The sequence below is a fragment of the Petromyzon marinus genome, chromosome 82, assembly GCF_048934315.1.
Source record: "Petromyzon marinus isolate PM22_M1 ecotype Great Lakes invasive population chromosome 82, UKy_Petmar_22M1.pri1.0, whole genome shotgun sequence".
Lineage (NCBI taxonomy): Eukaryota > Metazoa > Chordata > Hyperoartia > Petromyzontiformes > Petromyzontidae > Petromyzon > Petromyzon marinus.
The window spans coordinates 7,910,453-7,930,400 of record NC_133747.1 but is presented as its reverse complement, the minus strand read 5'-3'; the positions used below and the strand labels follow the sequence as shown (position 1 = coordinate 7,930,400).

Here is a 19,948-nt window from a genome sequence, read left to right as displayed (position 1 = left end):
CCACCCACACAAACCCACCCACACACCCACACACCCACCCACACACCCACCCACACACACCCACACAAACCCACCCACCCACACACCCACCCACACACCCACCCACACACCCACCCACACAAACCCACCCACCCACACACCCACCCACACACACCCACCCACCCACACACCCACCCACACACACCCACCCACCCACACACCCACCCACACACCCACCCACACACACCCTCCCACCCACACAAACCCACCCACCCACACACCCACCCACCCACACAAACCCAACCACCCACACACCCACCCACACAAACCCACCCACCCACACACCCACACACCCACCCACCCACCCACACAAACCCAACCACCCACACACCCACCCACCCACCCACCCACACAAACCCAACCACCCACACACCCACCCACACACACCCACTCACCCACCGACTCACCCACCCACTCACTCACCCACTCACTCACCCACCCACCCACTCACCCACTCACTCACTCACCCACCCACCCACTCACTCACCCACTCACCCACCCACTCACTCACTCACCCACCCACTCACTCACTCACCCACACAAACCCACCCACCCACACACCCACCCACCCACCCACACAAACCCAACCACCCACACACCCACCCACACACCCACTCACTCACCCACTCACTCACCCACCGACTCACCCACCCACCCACTCACTCACCCACTCACTCACCCACCCACCCACTCACCCACTCACTCACCCACTCACTCACCCACCGACTCACCCACCCACCCACTCACTCACCCACTCACTCACCCACTCACCCACCCACTCACTCACTCACCCACCCACTCACTCACCCACACAAACCCACCCACCCACACACCCACCCACCCACCCACACAAACCCAACCACCCACACACCCACCCACACACCCACCCACTCACCCACTCACTCACTCACTCACCCATTCACTCACCCACTCACTCACTCACTCACCCACTCACCCACTCACCCCCTCACTCACCCACTCACCCACTCACTCACCCACTCACCCACTCACCCACCCACTCACTCACTCACCCACCCACTCACTCACTCACTCACCCACACAAACCCACCCACCCACACACCCACCCACACAAACCCACCCACACAAACCCACCCACACACCCACCCACACCCACCCACACAAACCCACCCACCCACACACCAAACACACCCACCCACACATCCACCCACACAAACCCACCCACACACCCACACACCCACCCACACACCCACCCACACACACCCACACAAACCCACCCACCCACACACCCACCCACACACCCACCCACACACCCACCCACACACACCCACCCACACACCCACCCACACACCCACCCACACACACCCACCCACACCCACCCACCCACCCACACACCCACCCACACAAACCCACCCACCCACACACCCACCCACCCACACCCACCCACCCACACAAACCCACCCACCCACACGCCCACCCACATACACCCACCCACACACCCACCCACACACCCACCCACACCCACACACCCACCCACACAAACCCACCCACCCAACGCCCACCCACATACACCCACCCACACACCCACCCACACGCACCAACCCACCCACACCAACACACCCACCCACACACACACCCACACACCCACCCACACACCCACCCACCCCCACCCACACAAACCCACCCACCCACACCCACCCACACCCACCCACCACCCCACCCACACAAACCCACCCACCCACACAAACCCACCCACCCACACACCCACCCACCCCCACCCACACAAACCCACCCACCCACACAAACCCACCCACCCACACACCCACCCACACACCCACCCACACAAACCCACCCACACAAACCCACCCACCCACACACCCACCCACACACCCACCCACACAAACCCACCCACACAACCCACCCACACACCCACCCACACACCCACCCACACCCACCCACACAAACCCACCCACCCACCCAAACACCAAACACACCCACCCACACATCCACCCACACAAACCCACCCACACACCCACACACCCACCCACACACCCACCCACACACACCCACACAAACCCACCCACCCACACACCCACCCACACACCCACCCACACACCCACCCACACAAACCCACCCACCCACACACCCACCCACACACACCCACCCACCCACACACCCACCCACACACACCCACCCACCCACACACCCACCCACACACCCACCCACACACACCCTCCCACCCACACAAACCCACCCACCCACACACCCACCCACCCACACAAACCCAACCACCCACACACCCACCCACACAAACCCACCCACCCACACACCCACACACCCACCCACCCACCCACACAAACCCAACCACCCACACACCCACCCACCCACCCACCCACACAAACCCAACCACCCACACACCCACCCACACACACCCACTCACCCACCGACTCACCCACCCACTCACTCACCCACTCACTCACCCACCCACCCACTCACCCACTCACTCACTCACCCACCCACCCACTCACTCACCCACTCACCCACCCACTCACTCACTCACCCACCCACTCACTCACTCACCCACACAAACCCACCCACCCACACACCCACCCACCCACCCACACAAACCCAACCACCCACACACCCACCCACACACCCACTCACTCACCCACTCACTCACCCACCGACTCACCCACCCACCCACTCACTCACCCACTCACTCACCCACCCACCCACTCACCCACTCACTCACCCACTCACTCACCCACCGACTCACCCACCCACCCACTCACTCACCCACTCACTCACCCACTCACCCACCCACTCACTCACTCACCCACCCACTCACTCACCCACACAAACCCACCCACCCACACACCCACCCACCCACCCACACAAACCCAACCACCCACACACCCACCCACACACCCACCCACTCACCCACTCACTCACTCACTCACCCATTCACTCACCCACTCACTCACTCACTCACCCACTCACCCACTCACCCCCTCACTCACCCACTCACCCACTCACTCACCCACTCACCCACTCACCCACCCACTCACTCACTCACCCACCCACTCACTCACTCACTCACCCACACAAACCCACCCACCCACCCACCCACACAAACCCACCCACCCACTCACTCACCCACTCACCCACTCACTCACCAACTCACCCACTCACCCACTCACTCACTCACCCACCCACCCACCCACTCACTCACCCACTCACCCACCCACTCACTCACCCACTCACTCACCCACTCACTCACCCACCCACTCACCCACCCACACCCACCCACACCACAGCCCACCCACCCACCCCACCCACCCCTCCACCAACCCACCAGCCACTCCACGATGCTTCACCACCAGCACTGCGTATTGCCCTCTGCTGCCCTGAAGCATGGCTTCAACACTGACAACAACCACCAAAACCACCACAACAACAACCACAACAACCACAACAACAACCACCACCACCACCGCCACCACCTGCTGCTCCTGCTGCTCCTCCTGATGCCCGTCGTGCCCCTGGCCACCGCCTCTACTGCCTCTACCGCCTCGGGCCTGGGATTTCCCCGCTACGACGGAGTGGACCGGGTCCTGGACCTGTCGGCTCGCAACTACAAATCGGCCTTGAGCTCGCACGCTGCACTTGGAGTCCTCCTGCACCACCCGCTGGAGGCCGGGGACCCCGTGGCGGCCAAGCAGCACGCCATGACGGAGCTGGTGCTGGAGGTGACGTTATAATACACTATACACTACATTATACACTATACACTACATTATACACTATATACTACATTATACACTACTACACTACACTATACACTACTACACTAAGCTGCACCACCCGCTGGAGGCCGGGGACCCCGTGGCGGCCAAGCAGCACGCCATGACGGAGCTGGTGCTGGAGGTGACGTTATAATACATTATATACTACACTATACACTATACACTACATTATATACTACAGTAGACATTGCTACACTATACTACTACACTACTACACTATACACTACTACACTACTACACTAAACACTACATTATACACTACATTATACACTACACTATACACTACACTATACACTACATTATACACTATACACTACATTATATACTACATTATACACTATATACTACATTATACACTACTACACTACACTATACACTACTACACTATACTACTACACTATACACTACTACACTACTACACTATACACTACACACTACACTACACTATACACTACACTAAGCTGCACCACCCGCTGGAGGCCGGGGACCCCGTGGCGGCCAAGCAGCACGCCATGACGGAGCTGGTGCTGGAGGTGACGTTATAATACACTATACACTACATTATACACTACACACTACATTATATACTACATTATATACTACACTAGACATTACTACACTATACTAGTACACTACTACACTATACACTACTACACTACTACACTATACACTACACTATACACTACACTATACACTACATTATACACTATACACTACATTATATACTACATTATACACTATACACTACATTATACACTACTACACTACATTATATACTACACTACACTAAGCTGCACCAACCGCTGGAGGCCGGGGACCCCGTGGCGGCCAAGCAGCACGCCATGACGGAGCTGGTGCTGGAGGTGACGTTATAATACACTATACACTACATTATACACTATACACTACATTATACACTACATTATATACTACACTAGACATTACTACACTATACACTACATTATACACTACATTATACACTATATACTACATTATACACTATACACTACATTATACACTACACTATACACTACATTATACACTATATACTACACTATACACTACACTATACACTACACTATACACTACACTACTATACACTACACTACACTATACACTACATTATACACTACACTATACACTACATTATACACTACACTATACACTACATTATATACTACACTATATTATACACTACACTACACTACTATACACTACACTACTACACTACACTACACACTACACTATACACTACATTATACACTATACTATACACTACACTATACACTACACTACACTACTATACACTATACTACTATACGCTACACTTCTACACTACACTATACACTACACTACACACTACACTATACACTACATTATACACTATACACTACTACACTACACTATACACTACACTATACACTATACACTACACTATACACTACTATACACTACTACACTACACTATACACTACTATACACTACTACAGTATACACTACACACTACACTACACTATACACTACACTATACACACTACACTACATTATACACTATACACTACACTATACACTACATTATATACTACACTAGACACTACTACACTATACTACTACACTACTAGACTATACACTACTACACTATACACTACACACTACACTACACTATACACTACACTATACACTATATTATATACTACACTATACACTACATTATACACTATACACTACACTACACACTACACTATACACTACACTATACACTATACACTGCACTATACACTACACTATACACTACACTATACACTACACTATACACTATACACTACACTATACACTATATTATATACTACACTATACACTACATTATACACTATACACTACACTACACACTACACTATACACTACACTATACACTATACACTACACTATACACTACACTATACACTACACTATACACTACACTATACACTACACTATACACTATAGACTACACTATACACTACACTATACACTACACTATACACTACACTATACACTACACTATACACTACACTATACACTACACTATACACTACACTATGCTACACCACCCGCTCGTGGCAGGAGACGTCGTGGGGGCCAAGCACACACCTCGTCATGTGAAGAGGTGTGTGTGTCACACACAGACACACACAGACACACACACACACAGACACACACACAGACACACACACACACAGACACACACACAGACACACACACAGACACACACATACAGACACACACACAGACACACACACAGACACACACACACAGACACACACACACAGACACACACACAGACACACACACACAGACACACACACAGACACACACACACACAGACACACACACAGACACACACACAGACACACACACACAGACACACACACAGACACACACACAGACACACACACACAGACACACACACACAGACACACACACAGACACACACACAGACACACACACACAGACACACACACAGACACACACACAGACACACACACAGACACGTGACACACAGACACACACGTGACACGTGACCCCTGTGTGACCCCTGTGTGACCCCTGTGTGACCCCTGTGTGACCCCCAGATGGCGGCTCAGGTGCTGGAGGCAAGGGGCGTGACACAGACACACAGACACGTGACACACACACAGACACGTGACACACACACACACACACACGTGACACACACACACACACAGACACGTGACCCCTGTGTGACCCCTGTGTGACCCCTGTGTGACCCCTGTGTGACCCCTGTGTGACCCCTAGATGGCGGCTCAGGTGCTGGAGGCAAGGGGCGTGACACACAGACACGTGACACGTGACCCCTGTGTGACCCCTGTGTGACCCCTGTGTGACCCCTGTGTGACCCCTAGATGGCGGCCCAGGTGCTGGAGGCAAGGGGCGTGACACAGACACACACGTGACCCCTGTGTGACCCCTGTGTGACCCCTGTGTGACCCCTGTGTGACCCCTGTGTGACCCCTAGATGGCGGCCCAGGTGCTGGAGGCAAGGGGCGTGGCACAGACACACACACGTGACACACACACACACACACGTGACCCCTGTGTGACCCCTGTGTGACCCCTGTGTGACCCCTAGATGGCGGCCCAGGTGCTGGAGGCAAGGGGCGTGACACAGACACACACGTGACCCCTGTGTGACCCCTGTGTGACCCCTGTGTGACCCCTGTGTGACCCCTGTGTGACCCCTAGATGGCGGCCCAGGTGCTGGAGGCAAGGGGCGTGACACAGACACACACGTGACCCCTGTGTGACCCCTGTGTGACCCCTGTGTGACCCCTGTGTGACCCCTAGATGGCGGCCCAGGTGCTGGAGGCAAGGGGCGTGACACACACACACGTGACACACACAGACACACGTGACCCCTGTGTGACCCCTGTGTGACCCCTGTGTGACCCCCAGATGGCGGCCCAGGTGCTGGAGGCAAGGGGCGTGGCACAGACACACAGACACGTGACACACACACGTGACACACGTGACACGTGACCCCTGTGTGACCCCTGTGTGACCCCTGTGTGACCCCTGTGTGACCCCCAGATGGCGGCCCAGGTGCTGGAGGCAAGGGGCGTGACACAGACACACACGTGACCCCTGTGTGACCCCTGTGTGACCCCTGTGTGACCCCTGTGTGACCCCCAGATGGCGGCCCAGGTGCTGGAGGCAAGGGGCGTGGCACAGACACACAGACACGTGACACGTGACCCCTGTGTGACCCCTGTGTGACCCCTGTGTGACCCCCAGATGGCGGCCCAGGTGCTGGAGGCAAGGGGCGTGGCCTTCGCGTTGCTGGACGCGGAGGACGACAAAAAGGTGGCACGCAAACTGGGTGAGTTACCACGAATAGTTAGTGATAGTTAGTACTAACTAGTACTAACTAGTAGTAACTAGTAGTAACTAGTAGTAACTAGTAGTAACTAGTAGTAACTAGTAACTAGTACTAACTAGTTACTACAAACTGGGTGAGTTACCACAACTAGTACTAGTTAGTACTAGTTAGTGTTAACTAGTAACTAGTACTAAAGGTGGCACGCAAACTGGGTGAGTTACCACAACTAGTTAGTGATAGTTAGTACTAGTTAGTACTAACTAGTAGTAACTAGTAACTAGTTAGTACTAACTAGTAGTAACTAGTAGTAACTAGTAGTAACTAGTACTAAAGGTGGCACGCAAACTGGGTGAGTTACCACAAATAGTTAGTGATAGTTAGTGATAGTTAGTACTAGTTAGTACTAACTAGTAGTAACTAGTAGTAACTAGTAGTAACTAGTACTAACTAGTAGTAACTAGTAACTAGTACTAACTAGTTACTACAAACTGGGTGAGTTACCACAACTAGTACTAGTTAGTACTAGTTAGTACTAACTAGTAGTAACTAGTAACTAGTACTAACTAGTAACTACAAACTGGGTGAGTTACCACAAATAGTTAGTGATAGTTAGTATTAACTAGTAACTAGTAGTAGTTAGTACTAACTAGTTACTACAAACTGGGTGAGTTACCACAACTAGGTAGTACTAGTTAGTACTAGTTAGTGATAGTTAGTATTAACTAGTACTAACTAGTACTAACTAGTAACTACAAACTGGGTGAGTTACCACAACTAGTTACTAGTTAGTATTAACTAGTAGTAACTAGTAGTAACTAGTAGTAACTAGTAACTAGTACTAAAGGTGGCACGCAAACTGGGTGAGTTACCACAACTAGTTAGTGATAGTTAGTGATAGTTAGTACTAACTAGTACTAACTAGTACTAACTAGTAGTAACTAGTAACTAGTACTAACTAGTTACTACAAACTGGGTGAGTTACCACAAATAGTTAGTACTAGTTAGTGTTAACTAGTACTAACTATCACTAACTAGTTACTACAAACTGGGTGAGTTACCACAACTAGTTAGTGATAGTTAGTGATAGTTAGTACTAGTTAGTACTTTAGTACTAGTTACTAGTAGTAACTAGTAGTAACTAGTAACTAGTACTAAAGGTGGCACGCAAACTGGGTGAGTTACCACAACTAGTTAGTGATAGTTAGTGATAGTTAGTACTAACTAGTACTAACTAGTAACTAGTACTAACTAGTAACTAGTACTAAAGGTGGCACGCAAACTGGGTGAGTTACCACAACTAGTTAGTACTAGTTAGTACTAGTTAGTACTAACTAGTACTAACTAGTAGTAACTAGTAACTAGTACTAACTAGTTACTACAAACTGGGTGAGTTACCACAAATAGTTAGTACTAGTTAGTGTTAACTAGTACTAACTATCACTAACTAGTTACTACAAACTGGGTGAGTTACCACAACTAGTTAGTGATAGTTAGTGATAGTTAGTACTAGTTAGTACTTTAGTACTAGTTACTAGTAGTAACTAGTAGTAACTAGTAACTAGTACTAAAGGTGGCACGCAAACTGGGTGAGTTACCACAACTAGTTAGTGATAGTTAGTGATAGTTAGTACTAGTTAGTACTAACTAGTAGTAACTAGTAGTAACTAGTAGTAACTAGTAGTAACTAGTACTAAAGGTGGCACGCAAACTGGGTGAGTTACCACAACTAGTACTAGTTAGTACTAGTTAGTACTAACTAGTACTAACTAGTAGTAACTAGTAACTAGTACTAACTAGTTACTACAAACTGGGTGAGTTACCACAAATAGTTAGTACTAGTTAGTGTTAACTAGTACTAACTATCACTAACTAGTTACTACAAACTGGGTGAGTTACCACAACTAGTTAGTGATAGTTAGTGATAGTTAGTACTAGTTAGTACTTTAGTACTAGTTACTAGTAGTAACTAGTAGTAACTAGTAACTAGTACTAAAGGTGGCACGCAAACTGGGTGAGTTACCACAACTAGTTAGTGATAGTTAGTGATAGTTAGTACTAACTAGTACTAACTAGTAACTAGTACTAACTAGTAACTAGTACTAAAGGTGGCACGCAAACTGGGTGAGTTACCACAACTAGTTAGTACTAGTTAGTACTAGTTAGTACTAACTAGTACTAACTAGTAGTAACTAGTAACTAGTACTAACTAGTTACTACAAACTGGGTGAGTTACCACAAATAGTTAGTACTAGTTAGTGTTAACTAGTACTAACTATCACTAACTAGTTACTACAAACTGGGTGAGTTACCACAACTAGTTAGTGATAGTTAGTGATAGTTAGTACTAGTTAGTACTTTAGTACTAGTTACTAGTAGTAACTAGTAGTAACTAGTAACTAGTACTAAAGGTGGCACGCAAACTGGGTGAGTTACCACAACTAGTTAGTGATAGTTAGTGATAGTTAGTACTAACTAGTACTAACTAGTACTAACTAGTAGTAACTAGTAACTAGTACTAAAGGTGGCACGCAAACTGGGTGAGTTACCACAACTAGTTAGTGATAGTTAGTGATAGTTAGTACTAACTAGTACTAACTAGTACTAACTAGTAGTAACTAGTAGTAACTAGTAACTAGTACTAAAGGTGGCACGCAAACTGGGTGAGTTACCACAACTAGTTAGTGATAGTTAGTGATAGTTAGTACTAACTAGTACTAACTAGTACTAACTAGTACTAACTAGTAGTAACTAGTAACTAGTACTAAAGGTGGCACGCAAACTGGGTGAGTTACCACAACTAGTTAGTACTAGTTAGTACTAACTAGTAGTGTTAACTAGTACTAGTTAGTAGTGTTAACTAGTAACTAGTACTAAAGGTGGCACGCAAACTGGGTGAGTTACCACAAATAGTTACTAGTTAGTGATAGTTAGTACTAACTAGTAACTACAAACTGGGTGAGTTACCACAACTAGTTAGTGATAGTTAGTACTAGTTAGTATTAACTAGTAACTAGTACTAACTAGTAGTAACTAGTAACTAGTACTAAAGGTGGCACGCAAACTGGGTGAGTTACCACAACTAGTTACTAGTTAGTACTAACTAGTACTAACTAGTACTAACTAGTAACTAGTAGTAACTAGTTACTACAAACTGGGTGAGTTACCACAACTAGTACTAGTTAGTACTAACTAGTACTAACTAGTAACTAGTAGTAACTAGTACTAAAGGTGGCACGCAAACTGGGTGAGTTACCACAACTAGTTAGTGATAGTTAGTACTAACTAGTACTAACTAGTAGTAACTAGTAACTAGTACTAAAGGTGGCACGCAAACTGGGTGAGTTACAACAACTAATTAGTTATAGTTAGTACTAGTTAGTACTAGTTAGTAGTTAGTACTAACTAGTACTAACTAGTAACTACAAACTGGGTGAGTTACCACAACTAGTTAGTACTAGTTAGTACTAACTAGTACTAACTAGTACTAACTAGTAGTAACTAGTAACTAGTACTAACTAGTTACTACAAACTGGGTGAGTTACCACAACTAGTACTAGTTTGTACTAGTTAGTACTAACTAGTACTAACTAGTAGTAACTAGTACTAAAGGTGGCACGCAAACTGGGTGAGTTACCACAACTAGTTAGTACTAGTTAGTACTAACTAGTACTAACTAGTAGTAACTAGTAACTAGTACTAACTAGTTACTACAAACTGGGTGAGTTACCACAACTAGTACTAGTTAGTACTAGTTAGTACTAACTAGTAACTAGTAGTAACTAGTACTAAAGGTGGCACGCAAACTGGGTGAGTTACCACAACTAGTTAGTGATAGTTAGTACTAACTAGTACTAACTAGTACTAACTAGTACTAACTAGTAGTAACTAGTAACTAGTACTAACTAGTTACTACAAACTGGGTGAGTTACCACAACTAGTACTAGTTAGTACTAGTTAGTACTAACTAGTAACTAGTAGTAACTAGTACTAAAGGTGGCACGCAAACTGGGTGAGTTACCACAACTAGTTAGTGATAGTTAGTACTAACTAGTACTAACTAGCAGTAACTAGTAACTAGTACTAACTAGTTACTACAAACTGGGTGAGTTACCACAACTAGTACTAGTTAGTACTAGTTAGTACTAACTAGTACTAACTAGTACTAACTAGTAGTAACTAGTAACTAGTACTAAAGGTGGCACGCAAACTGGGTGAGTTACCACAACTAGTTAGTGATAGTTAGTACTAACTAGTAGTGTTAACTAGTACTAGTTAGTAGTGTTAACTAGTAACTAGTACTAAAGGTGGCACGCAAACTGGGTGAGTTACCACAACTAGTTAGTACTAGTTAGTACTAGTTAGTATTAACTAGTAACTAGTACTAACTAGTAGTAACTAGTACTAACTAGTAACTATTAGTAACTAGTACTAACTAGTAACTAGTAGTAACTAGTACTAAAGGTGGCACGCAAACTGGGTGAGTTACCACAACTAGTTAGTACTAGTTAGTACTAACTAGTACTAACTAGTAACTAGTACTAACTAGTAACTACAAACTGGGTGAGTTACAACAACTAGTTAGTGATAGTTAGTATTAACTAGTACTAACTAGTAACTAGTACTAACTAGTACTAAAGGTGGCACGCAAACTGGGTGAGTAAGCACAACTAGTTAGTACTAGTTAGTATTAACTAGTACTAACTTGTAACTAGTACTAACTAGTACTAAAGGTGGCACGCAAACTGGGTGAGTTACAACAACTAGTTAGTGATAGTTAGTACTAACTAGTACTAACTAGTACTAACTAGTAGTAGCTAGTAGTAACTAGTAACTAGTACTAACTAGTTACTACAAACTGGGTGAGTTACAACAACTAGTTAGTGATAGTTTGTACTAACTAGTACTAACTAGTAGTAACTAGTAGTAACTAGTAACTAGTACTAACTAGTTACTACAAACTGGGTGAGTTACAACAACTAGTTAGTGATAGTTAGTGATAGTTAGTAGTTAGTACTAGTTAGTACTAACTAGTACTAACTAGTAGTAACTAGTAGTAACTAGTAGTAACTAGTAACTAGTACTAAAGGTGGCACGCAAACTGGGTGAGTTACCACAACTAGTACTAGTTAGTACTAGTTAGTACTAACTAGTACTAACTAGTATTAGTTAGTACTAGTTAGTACTAACTAGTACTAACTAGTAACTAGTACTAAAGGTGGCACGCAAACTGGGTGAGTTACAACAACTAGTTAGTTAGTACTTGTTAATACTAACTAGTACTAGTACTAGTTAGTACTAACTATTTACTACAAACTGCGTGAGTTACAACAACTAGTTAGTTAGTACTAGTTAGTACTAGTACTAGTTAGTACTAACTAGTTACTACAAACTGGGTGAGTTACAACAACTAGTTAGTTAGTACTAGTTAGTACTAGTTAGTACTAACTAGTACCAGTACTACTAACTAGTACCAGTACTAGTTAGTACTCGTACTAAATATTACTAGCTAGTACTAGTACAAGTTAGTACTATTTAGTACTAGTACTAACTAGTACTAGTACTAGTTAGCACTAGCTAGTACTAGTACAAGTTAGTACTATTTAGTACTAGTACTAACTAGTACTAGTTAGTACTAGTACTAACTAGTACTAGTTAGTACTAGTACTAGTACTAACTAGTTAATACTAGTACTAACTGGTACTAGTACTAACTAGTACTAGTACTAACTAGTACTAGTACTAGTTAGTACTAGTACTAGTTAGTACTAACTAGTTAATACTAGTACTAACTAGTACTAGTACTAACTAGTACTAGTTAGTACTAGTACTAGTACTAACTAGTTAATACTAGTACTAACTGGTACTAGTACTAACTAGTACTAGTACTAACTAGTACTAACTAGTACTAGTTAGTACTAGTACTAGTTAGTACTAACTAGTACTAGTACTAACTAGTACTAGTTAGTACTAGTACTAGTTAGTACTAACTAGTTAATACTAGTACTAACTAGTACTAGTACTAACTAGTACTAGTTAGTACTAGTACTTACTAGTTAATACTAGTACTAACTAGTACTAGTACTAACTAGTAATAGTTAGTACTAGTACCTGTGTAGGCGTCACTGAAGTGGACAGCGTGACCTCAATGTGACCTCAATGTGACCTCTACGTGACCTCTACATGACCTCTACGTGACCTCTACGTGACCTCTGTGTAGGCGTCACCGAGGTGGACAGCGTGACCTCTGCATGACCTCTACGTGACCTCTACATGGCCTCTGCGTGACCTCTACATGACCTCTACGTGACCTCTACTTGACCTCTACGTGACCTCTACGCGACCTCTACGTGACCTCTGTGTAGGCGTCAAAGAGGTGGACAGTGTGACCTCTACTTGACCTCTATGTGACCTCTACATGACCTCTGCGTGACCTCTACATGACCTCTGCGTGACCCCTGTGTGACCTCTGTGTAGGCATCACCGAGGTGGACAGCGTGACCTCTACATGACCTCTACGTGACCTCTACATGACCTCTACATGACTTCTACGTGACCCCTGTGTAGGCGTCACCGAGGTCGACAGCGTGACCTCTACGTGACCTCTGCGTGACCCCTGTGTGACCCCTGTGTAGGCGTCACCGAGGTCGACAGCGTGACCTCTGCGTGACCTCTGCGTGACCCCTGTGTGACCCCTGTGTAGGCGTCACCGAGGTCGACAGCGTGACCCCTGTGTGACCTCTGCATGACCCCTGTGTGACCCCTGTGTAGGTGTCACCGAGGTCGACAGCGTGACCCCTGTGTGACCTCTGCATGACCCCTGTGTGACCCCTGTGTAGGTGTCACCGAGGTCGACAGCGTGACCCCTGTGTGACCTCTGCATGACCCCTGTGTGACCCCTGTGTAGGCGTCACCGAGGTCGACAGCGTGACCTCTGCGCGACCTCTGCGTGACCCCTGTGTGACCCCTGTGTAGGCGTCACCGAGGTCGACAGCGTGACCTCTGCGTGACCTCTGCGTGACCCCTGTGTGACCTCCGTGTAGGTGTCACCGAGGTCGACAGCATGTTCATCTTCAAGGACGACCACGTGGTGGAGTTTGACGGAGAATTCTCAGCTGACGTCATAGTAGAGTTCATCCTTGATGTGAGGGTTGACTCACTTAGTCACTCACTTAGTCACTCACTTAGTCACTTACTTAGTCACTTAGTCACTCACTTAGTCACTCACTTAGTCACTCACTTAGTCACTTAGTCACTTAGTCACTTAGTCACTCACTTAGTCACTCACTTAGTCACTTAGACACTCACTTAGTCACTCACCCTCTCAGTCACCTCAAGGACGACTACGTGGTGGAGTTTGACGGAGAATTCTCAGCTGACGTCATAGTAGAGTTCATCCTTGATGTGAGGGTTGACTCACTTAGTCACTCACTTAGTCACTCACTTAGTCACTTAGTCACTTAGTCACTCACTTAGTCACTCACTTAGTCACTTAGTCACTCACTTAGTCACTCACCCTCTCAGTCACCTCAAGGACGACTACGTGGTGGAGTTTGACGGAGAATTCTCAGCTGACGTCATAGTAGAGTTCATCCTTGATGTGAGGGTTGACTCACTTAGTCACTCACTTAGTCACTCACTTAGTCACTCACTTAGTCACTCACTTAGTCACTTAGTCACTCACTTAGTCACTCACTTAGTCACTCACTTAGTCACTCACTTAGTCACTCACTTAGTCACTTAGTCACTCACTTAGTCACTCACTTAGTCACGCACTTAGTCACTCACTTAGTCACTCACTTAGTCACTCACTCAGTCACTCACTTAGTCACTTAGTCACTCACTTAGTCACTCACTTAGTCACTTAGTCACTCACTTAGTCACTCACCCTCTCAGTCACCTCAAGGACGACCACGTGGTGGAGTTTGACGGAGAATTCTCAGCTGACGTCATAGTAGAGTTCATCCTTGATGTGAGGGTTGACTCACTTAGTCACTCACTTAGTCACTCACTTAGTCACTTAGTCACTTAGTCACTTAGTCACTCACTTAGTCACTCACTTAGTCACCCACTTAGTCACTCACTTAGTCACTTAGTCACTTAGTCATTCACTTAGTCACTCACTTAGTTAGTCACTTAGTCACTCACTTAGTCACTTAGTCACTCACTTAGTCACTTAGTCACTCACTTAGTCACTCACCCTCTCAGTCACCTCAAGGACGACCACGTGGTGGAGTTTGACGGAGAATTCTCAGCTGACGTCATAGTAGAGTTCATCCTTGATGTGAGGGTTGACTCACTTAGTCACTCACTTAGTCACTCACTTAGTCACTTAGTCACTTAGTCACTTAGTCACTCACTTAGTCACTCACTTAGTCACCCACTTAGTCACTCACTTAGTCACTTAGTCACTTAGTCATTCACTTAGTCACTCACTTATTCACCCACTTAGTCACTCACTTAGTCACTTAGTCACTTAGTCACTCACTTAGTCACTCACTTAGTCACCCACTTAGTCACTCACTTAGTCACTTAGTCACTTAGTCATTCACTTAGTCACTCACATAGTTAGTCACTTAGTAACTCACTTAGTCACTCACTTAGTCACTCACTTAGTCACTCACCCTCTCAGTCACCTCAAGGACGACTACGTGGTGGAGTTTGACGGAGAATTCTCAGCTGACGTCATTATAGAGTTCATCCTTGATGTGAGGGTTGACTCACTTAGTCACTCACTTAGTCACTCACTTAGTCACTCACTTAGTCACTCACTTAGTCAGTTAGTCACTCACTTAGTCAGTTAGTCACTCACTTAGTCACTTAGTCACTCACTTAGTCACTTAGTCACTCACTTAGTCACTCACTTAGTCACTCACTTAGTCACTTAGTCACTCACTTAGTCACTTAGTCACTCACCCTCTCAGTCACCACAAGGACGACCACGTGGTGGAGTTTGACGGAGAATTCTCAGCTGACGTCATAGTAGAGTTCATCCTTGATGTGAGGGTTGACTCACTTAGTCACTCACTTAGTCACTCACTTAGTCACTCACTTAGTCACTCACTTAGTCACTTAGTCACTCACTTAGTCACTCACTTAGTCACTCACTTAGTCACTCACTTAGTCACTTAGTCACCCACTTAGTCACTCACCCTCTCAGTCACCTCAAGGACGACTACGTGGTGGAGTTTGACGGAGAATTCTCAGCTGACGTCATAGTAGAGTTCATCCTTGATGTGAGGGTTGACTCACTTAGTCACTCACTTAGTCACTCACTTAGTCACTCACTTACCCACTTAGTCACTCACTTAGTCACTCACTTAGTAACTCACTTAGTCACTTAGTCACTCACTTAGTCACTCACTTAGTCACTCACTTAGTCACTCACTTAGTCACTCACTTAGTCACTTAGTCACTCACTTAGTCACTCACCCTCTCAGTCACCTCAAGGACGACTACGTGGTGGAGTTTGACGGAGAATTCTCAGCTGACGTCATAGTAGAGTTCATCCTTGATGTGAGGGTTGACTCACTTAGTCACTCACTTAGTCACTCACTTAGTCACTCACTTAGTCACTCACTTAGTCACTTAGTCACTCACTTAGTCACTCACTTAGTCACTCACTTAGTCACTCACTTAGTCACTTAGTCACCCACTTAGTCACTCACCCTCTCAGTCACCTCAAGGACGACTACGTGGTGGAGTTTGACGGAGAATTCTCAGCTGACGTCATAGTAGAGTTCATCCTTGATGTGAGGGTTGACTCACTTAGTCACTCACTTAGTCACTCACTTAGTCACTCACTTACCCACTTAGTCACTCACTTAGTCACTCACTTAGTAACTCACTTAGTCACTTAGTCACTCACTTAGTCACTCACTTAGTCACTCACTTAGTCACTCACTTAGTCACTCACTTAGTCACTTAGTCACTCACTTAGTCACTCACCCTCTCAGTCACCTCAAGGACGACTACGTGGTGGAGTTTGACGGAGAATTCTCAGCTGACGTCATTATAGAGTTCATCCTTGATGTGAGGGTTGACTCACTTAGTTACTCACTTAGTCACTCACTTAGTCACTCACTTAGTCACTTAGTCACTCACTTAGTCACTCACTTAGTCACTCACTTAGTCACTCACTTAGTCACTCACTTAGTCACTTAGTCACTTAGTCACTTAGTCACTCACTTAGTCACTCACTTAGTCACTCATTTAGTCACTCACTTAGTCACTTAGTCACTTAGTCACTCACTTAGTCACTCAGTCACTCACTTAGTCACTCACTTAGTCACTTAGTCACTTAGTCACTCACTTAGTCACTCACTTAGTCACTCACTTAGTCACTCACTTAGTCACTCCATTAGTCACTCACCCTCTCAGTCACCTCAAGGACGACTACGTGGTGGAGTTTGACGGAGAATTATCAGCTGATGTCATTATAGAGTTCATCCTTGATGTGAGGGTTGACTCACTTAGTCACTCACTTAGTCACTCACTTAGTCACTCACTTAGTCACTCACTTAGTCACTCACTTAGTTACTTAGTCACTCACTTAGTCACTCACTTAGTCACTCACTTAGTCACTCATTTAGTCACTCACTTAGTCACTTAGTCACTTAGTCACTCACTTAGTCACTCAGTCACTCACTTAGTCACTCACTTAGTCACTTAGTCACTTAGTCACTCACTTAGTCACTCACTTAGTCACTCACTTAGTCACTCACTTAGTCACTCCATTAGTCACTCACCCTCTCAGTCACCTCAAGGACGACTACGTGGTGGAGTTTGACGGAGAATTCTCAGCTGACGTCATTATAGAGTTCATCCTTCATGTGAGGGTTGACTCACTTAGTCACTCACTTAGTCACTCACTTAGTCACTCACTTACCCACTTAGTCACTCACTTAGTCACTCACTTAGTAACTCACTTAGTCACTTAGTCACTCACTTAGTCACTCACTTAGTCACTCACTTAGTCACTCACTTAGTCACTTAGTCACTCACTTAGTCACTCACCCTCTCAGTCACCTCAAGGACGACTACGTGGTGGAGTTTGACGGAGAATTCTCAGCTGACGTCATTATAGAGTTCATCCTTGATGTGAGGGTTGACTCACTTAGTTACTCACTTAGTCACTCACTTAGTCACTCACTTAGTCACTTAGTCACTCACTTAGTCACTCACTTAGTCACTCACTTAGTCACTCACTTAGTCACTCACTTAGTCACTCACTTAGTCACTTAGTCACTTAGTCACTTAGTCACTCACTTAGTCACTCACTTAGTCACTCATTTAGTCACTCACTTAGTCACTTAGTCACTTAGTCACTCACTTAGTCACTCAGTCACTCACTTAGTCACTCACTTAGTCACTTAGTCACTTAGTCACTCACTTAGTCACTCACTTAGTCACTCACTTAGTCACTCACTTAGTCACTCCATTAGTCACTCACCCTCTCAGTCACCTCAAGGACGACTACGTGGTGGAGTTTGACGGAGAATTATCAGCTGATGTCATTATAGAGTTCATCCTTGATGTGAGGGTTGACTCACTTAGTCACTCACTTAGTCACTCACTTAGTCACTCACTTAGTCACTCACTTAGTCACTCACTTAGTCACTCACTTAGTTACTTAGTCACTCACTTAGTCACTCACTTAGTCACTCACTTAGTCACTCATTTAGTCACTCACTTAGTCACTTAGTCACTTAGTCACTCACTTAGTCACTCAGTCACTCACTTAGTCACTCACTTAGTCACTTAGTCACTTAGTCACTCACTTAGTCACTCACTTAGTCACTCACTTAGTCACTCACTTAGTCACTCCATTAGTCACTCACCCTCTCAGTCACCTCAAGGACGACTACGTGGTGGAGTTTGACGGAGAATTCTCAGCTGACGTCATTATAGAGTTCATCCTTCATGTGAGGGTTGACTCACTTAGTCACTCACTTAGTCACTCACTTAGTCACTTAGTCACTCACTCAGTCACTCACTTAGTCACTCACTTAGTCACTTATTCACTCACTTAGTCACTTAGTCACTCACTTAGTCACTCACTTAGTCACTCATTTAGTCACCCACTTAGTCACTCACCCTCTCAGTCACCTCAAGGACGACTACGTGGTGGAGTTTGACGGAGAATTCTCAGCTGATGTCATAGTAGAGTTCATCCTTGATGTGAGGGTTGACTCACTTAGTCACTCACTTAGTCACTCAATTAGTCACTCACTTAGTCACTTAGTCACTTA

At 45.7% G+C, this 19,948-nt stretch overlaps 1 protein-coding gene across 2 annotated transcripts in view; it reads left to right on the top strand.

Annotated features, from left to right (window-relative positions):
- Window positions 1–19,948, top strand: part of LOC116938312 (calsequestrin-1-like) — a 49,968-nt gene that overhangs the window by 9,121 nt on the left and 20,899 nt on the right. The window contains exons 2-4 of one of the 2 annotated variants that reach the window (XM_076057474.1): window positions 3,336–3,767; window positions 7,617–7,701; window positions 14,741–14,841. In XM_076057474.1, the coding sequence (XP_075913589.1) occupies window positions 3,387–3,767; window positions 7,617–7,701; window positions 14,741–14,841 (567 nt within the window). In that variant the 5' untranslated portion in view covers window positions 3,336–3,386. Of the gene's footprint in view, window positions 1–3,335; window positions 3,768–7,616; window positions 7,702–14,740; window positions 14,842–19,948 lie in introns of those variants that run through there. The other variant, XM_076057473.1, reaches the window with a different exon arrangement.